This window comes from Amblyomma americanum, chromosome 7 (assembly GCF_052857255.1).
Source record: "Amblyomma americanum isolate KBUSLIRL-KWMA chromosome 7, ASM5285725v1, whole genome shotgun sequence".
Classification (NCBI taxonomy): Eukaryota; Metazoa; Arthropoda; class Arachnida; order Ixodida; family Ixodidae; genus Amblyomma; species Amblyomma americanum.
The window spans coordinates 62821082-62827624 of record NC_135503.1 but is presented as its reverse complement, the minus strand read 5'-3'; the positions used below and the strand labels follow the sequence as shown (position 1 = coordinate 62827624).

General features: G+C 44.6%; 1 protein-coding gene across 2 annotated transcripts in view; it reads right to left on the bottom strand.

Moving 5' to 3' along the window:
• LOC144099231 (hepatocyte growth factor receptor-like) overlaps positions 1-6543 on the bottom strand; it is a 38272-nt gene that overhangs the window by 16208 nt on the left and 15521 nt on the right. For both annotated transcript variants that reach the window (XM_077632380.1, XM_077632381.1), the window contains exons 7-11: positions 6199-6335; positions 4111-4302; positions 2539-2647; positions 1408-1674; positions 770-925 (exon numbers count right to left, since the gene is read on the bottom strand). In XM_077632380.1, coding sequence (XP_077488506.1) covers positions 770-925; positions 1408-1674; positions 2539-2647; positions 4111-4302; positions 6199-6335 — 861 coding nt within the window. The remainder of the gene's footprint in view (positions 1-769; positions 926-1407; positions 1675-2538; positions 2648-4110; positions 4303-6198; positions 6336-6543) is intronic.

Here is a 6543-nt window from a genome sequence, read left to right as displayed (position 1 = left end):
AGCTGTGTATAAACGTGAAAGCGTTGATGACTGATGCCACGACTAGCTGACAAGAACAGAGCTAAAATATGAGCTACAATCTGTTCTTTGAGCCAACCTTTATAACGTTTAGATATGAGAGTGGTTTTGCAGGTGGTATTTCGTTGCATTGCAGGGAGCTTAGTCGAACTGCAGCCTCCTTCTGATGCAAAAACTAGTATCACTGCAAACACGCTTAGATGGTATACAAGATGTGATTGTTGAAGTCACGATTTTTGTGCTGTTTTATAAATTGTTCTGTACTTAAAGTAGGTTTACATAAACGAACATATTCTGGAGCTCTGGTCTTACAGTTTCACTCATTGTTGCGCATAAAATAAGCACGTATTACTGTGCGAGGAAGTGCAATATTGAGATTGAGCATTCTTAAATGACCGTTTTAACAATGTGCATAGTAATCCACACTTCGTTAAGGTGTCACATGCCGAGTGTTGGGCTGTCACCTGAACTGAAATAGTCTTGTGCTTCAGGATATCTCCCGCGTATCATCGTTTCAAGGTTATTTTTTTTTCTGCTCACCTCCATAGGTGAAACGGCTGTGCACGAGTACATAAGTTCACATTTTTAGTGAGTACTATTTGAGACTATTTAACGCTAATGCATAACTGCCATTCATAACACAGGATTCTGTAGCTGCAATTTTAGCTAGAAACATAATTATTCATACGTTATAACGCAAAACAGACCTTCACATTTAGACTAGTGTGCTTAGCTTGAGAGTGGTGCTTACCTCAAAAGCTGAAGGTGACCGATAGGAAAGGATACCACTTCCAAGCCGGCAGACCATAGAGTGACTACTTATACTGGTGAGATTACATGAGTTATCCACTCCACTGACGCGTACGGCAAGTGGCTCATTTCTGTTGAGAACTGCAAAGTGTTTTCCCTGAAAAAGAGCCATTACAACAGTGTAGCAACGCACGCCTTAGTAGCGGAAACATAAAAAGACGAAAAGGGTACTCTATACGTGACCAACATGACAGAGCTTTAGTAGACAGCACAATCAAGCACTAAGAAAAGACTCACTGACAGGACGAAATATTTAGATAACGGGCGCATAATTTTCACGGAAAAGTCAACTTTGGCAAGCCGCGAATTGTTGTCACAGTGCAATACTAGTAGCGACTAAACAGTCTTACTCACACGAATTCACCGGAATATATTGTCCGACGTTTCTCAGTTTCTTTCTAATGGCGCTATTCCATCAATATCATCGGCGACACGATGAAGATGGTATAATAAAGCATCGCCCCAAAAAGCGGACGTACGCCTCACCAGAGACGATAGAGAGGGCAGACACACCAAAAGAAATCCAGGTTTCGTAAAAGAAAAGATGGTAGAGACAAATCAGATAACCTGAGTTCGTACCGTGATTTCCACTGAAGGATCGCTGGGGTCAACGCCCTGCACTCCGGGGAAGGAGTAGAACACAGGCGGGGGCTGATAGACGAGCTTGAAGTGTCCTCCGTCGCCGTTCTGATCTAAAGGCAGGTGCAGCCCATCCATCTGAAAGCTGATCTGAGCCTCAATGTCGGAATCAGCTGCCTCCAACTCTCTATTGCTAGCCACGGAGAACTCCTTTAGTGGTGTACCAGGGCATATCATCTCCGTGCCATTTCTTCTCGGCTGGCATACCTGGGGCAAAAGCGGCACGCGTAACATTGTAATGGAGGGGTAGGGTAAATAAACATCTTGAGTAACAGTAAATGATTCGAGAAAGCCCATTGGCATTTCTTGAGTAACAGTAAATGATTCGAGAAAGCCCATTGGCAACCGTAGGTCATGTTCAAGATCTACATTCTGTTCGGAGAATTAGGACGGTATACGCGGTGGCTATGCTAATCCCTCGCTCTCGGCGACGTGATAAATTAAGTATAGTCACTGACGCAGGGTACGAATGTGTCTTTAAACGTTAACTACTGTCACTCATTACGACTTCATTACAACTGCTTCTAATGAGATCGCGACATCATAACGCACTCAAAAAAACATATGGTGATAGAACTGTCTTTGTAAAAAATTGGCAGTGGCATAACTCGGCCATGCCAGGATATAAGCAGCGAAAGCACGTAGCATCAGAATATACGTAGCGTATGTGTACCTCCACATAGCATATACGTAGCATAGCTCTGTTAGCCTTGCTTAATCTTGATCGCAAGTCCAGGTTTGTGTGGGGTTCTGGGTAGTTGTTGTCACGTGGTTCGTCATGCGGTTGTTCACACGGTGCGGTGCCACCACGGTGTGAATGTGAGTTCGTGGCCAATAGTGATTTCGCACTAAACAATAAACACTGACACTCCTTGCTTACTTTTTTCTTGTGGGCATATCGCAGCTTCAACTACACGTACACTATTACGACCTCCTTGTGGCCAAAGCGAACATGTGTGGAGGTCTGCAACAAAAACTTATAACGGAGTTCACGGAAATAACTCTTAGAATAACGTAATTTATTCTAAACATTTATAGGTGTACTTGTGGCTTGAAGTAATTGACTCTCACCTTCGTTAGGTATTCGTTCTGCTGGCCTGGGAAGGTCACACGGGTCACAATAATTGGCTTGGCGACGCTGTCCAGGTGGGCGCCCTTCACATAAACGGTGAAGTTTCGGCTGCAAGTCCAGGAGCGTCTCAGCACGCAGTAAAGGCCATTGCGTGTTAGTTTTTAAGCAGTACCTACCGGAAAGCGCCACCTCACACGCCACTCAAGCATCGTGCGCCAAAAGCAAGCTTTGTGCTATCAGCGTAGTACAAGTCGTTCCCTCAGAATGAAATTCAACCTCGAACAATGGCCCCAGCACAAGTCACTGACCTGCAGTGTTCTCGTCCTTTCGTTTTACTGTTCTGTTTTCGCCAGAATCGAGAAAACGATTTAATTTTTTTTCAGTTATTTCTGTGAGGCCAGAGAATAGCGTTGCTATTTACACAGTTTGTTCTCTTTGTCCTTTTGCAGCAGCATTGCCTCGTGGCCGCTTGAGCGTCGATTCTAAAATAATGACATACTAACTATGTTGCAAACGCTTTACCGTTTCTGTTTCTTCACCCCTAAAAAGGAAAAATAGTAAAACCCAGACATGGTGGAAGGCGCTGACTATTAGTTTAAAGTTTACTTAGAAAAAAATCAGATTTCCTCGCTTGAAAATTCAAAGCTAGCAAAAAAAAAAGCCAAGGTAGAAAGGCGAGGGCTAGCAAATGCCGTGATGACGCTAGTGAGCAAGCAGGTGAGCACGCAGGTGAGCACGCAGGTGAGTTGAGTGCGTTAAAGGGGTGTTACTAACTCGCGTTTAGTAAATCCGCTTTACTTCAATCGTTGTGTTCCAGATGCCAGTAATTCTTCGGCCCACAAAAGGAACATTCTTTAAAGCCACTTCTATATCGGCGCAAGATGTTCAGAATGTTACGATAACCAAGTTTCCATATCATTACCTGCATGGCGAGCGCACAGTTTAAATGCAGCCATTGGTTGATGCGAGATGGCGTAATGAAGAACACAAAATTATTTTTCTCCCTTGTCGAGTTCATCCACTGAAATTCTAGATCACACGGGTGTTTGTGCCTTTCAGCGCCCAAGAAATATTCTTCCGCGGTTCCATTTGATCTCACAACATCGTTTTCTGCAGCACGACAAATGAACCAATTCAGCGACGCTGCCGAATCGTATTTATTTACCTGCTCTAACGTTCGATGGTAGTGCCCTACTATATTGCGATACGAGCAGCGGTGTGGTGACGGGCCTCGTTCAGGATACAAAAAGTGACGCGCATCTGGCGCGGCGCAACCGTGATGCATGATACAGACATATTAGGTGGGCTTGTCATGACCCGTTAGAGGAAGAGAGCGGCAAACGCTGTTTGCAGAGGCGAGCGTCTCCATGCGAGACGTTCGTCACAAGCACTGTACTTAAACAAAAAAATTAAATGGAAAGGGCTCACAAGCATCAGCGTGATCGATTTCGGGCCTGTCTCTTTCCTGGGTAATGTTTGCTTCCGCACACCGCACAACATCTCGGAAGCAAGTGTTCCAAAATTTTATTGTTTTTGCTTGATTGAGCACAGCTAGACCTAGTGGCACTTGCCTGAAAATTGACCTCTTGGGTGCAGTGTCGGTGACGACGGGATCTGGCTTGAAGATGAACCTGTGTCTGAGATTGTTTTGTGAGTGGAAAGGAACCCTGACGCCATCTATCCTGAGAATGACTTCCTTCTCCTGGTCCACTAGATCTCGAGCCACAGCGTCCCGTGAACACTCCAGATGTGTGGAGTTCTTCCTGTCATAAGGATGCCAATCATTGTTCATGGTAATGTTCACTGTGAACAGTACTCTGAGTCACAATCATTTTCAAGGTTAAGGAGCTCTCCAGACTTAAGGCAATATTCATAGTTGGGCACGCCCACTTGGCTCAATGCACGAACTCTTTACCTCTAGAAAAGATAAAATTATGCTTCCAAGCTTCAATTTCAGTGCTAATATCAGCTGGGTTACGCTCTGCACAACTTTAGCAGTAATCCTCTAGCAGCATCTGGTGTTCTTCGCCGGCCATTGTGCCGTACAGCCTAGCTGTGAACCAGTGTCTTATGTCAAACAGAGCCATACTGTCGCAAAGAAATGAGCGCTCCTGGAAAACTATGCATGCCCCGAAAAAGGCGATTGCTGCAGACACTAATCCATATCTTACAATTACGAAGGCGTATCTTTCTACACGACGCTGGCCATATTGGTTCTGGGCAGTCGTTGTCAGTACTATACCCACCAAATAGTTTGTTGGCGGGTCAGAATGTACTGCCCTCGAAGCACCGCTGAAATATGTAAGAGCGTTGGCGATGCTCAAACACCCGCTATTACAACACTCCCATTTTGCTCGGATTAAATGTACTCTTCGTAAGAGTTCCATAAGGGTCGTCCGTTAGAGATGATCAAGTTTTACATTCTTTTACTTGGGTTAACGGCTAGGCTAACGAACGCCTCAGGCTTCACCTTTTCATTATTACGATGCAAACTTTAAAACATCTTAGCGACATTCCATGCTTGAAGGCTCTAGCTAGACCTTCGACAATTGTCGTAATCTGACGAAAGCTTCTCGTTCATGATTGGACTGCGCGAAAGAACGGGGACAGAGGCTGGAGACACGTACCCACAAAGAGCGCTCTGTGTGTGTACGTCTTTCTTATCTCGGTCCCTGTTCTTTCGCGCAGTTTAATCATGAGCGAGAAGCACCAATTAGACCGCCAGAAAACGTTTCTTTCCTAAAATGTTTCTGACATCTTTGGAACTTCCCTTCTATGCCAGTGCGGTTACCAGGTTTCCGTTAATATTATGGATATATTTATTTCCTTCCGCATCTGCTTATGACATTTACCTCTGCGTTCAGTTTCTTTGATGTTGTTTGTGACGTGCACGTCTGGTACTGGCATTTTAATTTGTTCTTGCATGCGGCGAAACAAAAAAAGTATTCTCTTTCATTTTTTTTGCTTCCCTCCTGCTGTAGGCCTAACGTGGCAGCGGTGAGCCTTCGTCAACCTGCGCTTTTCGTCCTCTCTATCACCTCGATGAAATACAATGTGTACGTATTCTTTTGGTATTTTTCCTAAAATTTTCTGTTGGTATTATAGTCACGTTATTATACCTGATAATTTTGGAGGTGTACTTAATATGCACTCGTAACAGTACATTTTCACAATATTATCTGCATGTGCACTATGATGAGCAGTTGAAGGGGCACACGTTTCTCCTGGCAGCAGTCAGCCAAGGTCACTTGGTTGCCATTCTTTACTGAATACCTTGTGCAGTCTGCAGCCGATAGCTCTATTGATAGCCGGCGGCTGGAGACCACGCTTGCGGAGATGAAAGAAAAAAATTGTGACTTTCACCTCCACAGGTGTGGCTTACAGCCGCCGCCTAATAGCAGAGCTACCGGCTTCGGTGGAGGAACACGTGTCCTGAGACTTTTGTCCCCGAGTGTACGTACTTTGATCACGGCATTCCATAAAAACAGTCTAAGGTGATTTATTTCCAATTTCGGAAGAATAAAGCTGTGCTGGAACAAAAATACTGTTAGTTACCTTTGTATGTGACATAAGAAAGCTGTACTGTAACAAAAATACCTTTAGTTACCTTTGTATGAGACATAAGAAAGCTGTACTGGAACCAAAATACCTTTAGTTACCTTTGTATGTGGCATAAAGCATCACCGATTTCCACAGCCGGCTGGTGCCCCACGTCTAGGTTATGGCCTCTAATAGTGATGTTCGTATTCCCAGACACTGGGCCATAGTTGGGGGTCACACCACTGTACCTCACGACCTAAGGGAAAAAAAGGGAAAGGTTGCATATATTCTGTAGTCTGGACCGCAGTCAGCACACGGTGAATAGTCCGGAAGGCTGAAATTGCTTTAAAAAACAAAATGTTTGCCTACAGCTCTCCATCCTGCATTATAGTCGAGCATGCCCAACTGCACATTGCTGCGACAATCCCGTGAAGGCCGCAGAGCGGTGAACTTTCTTCTTTTCT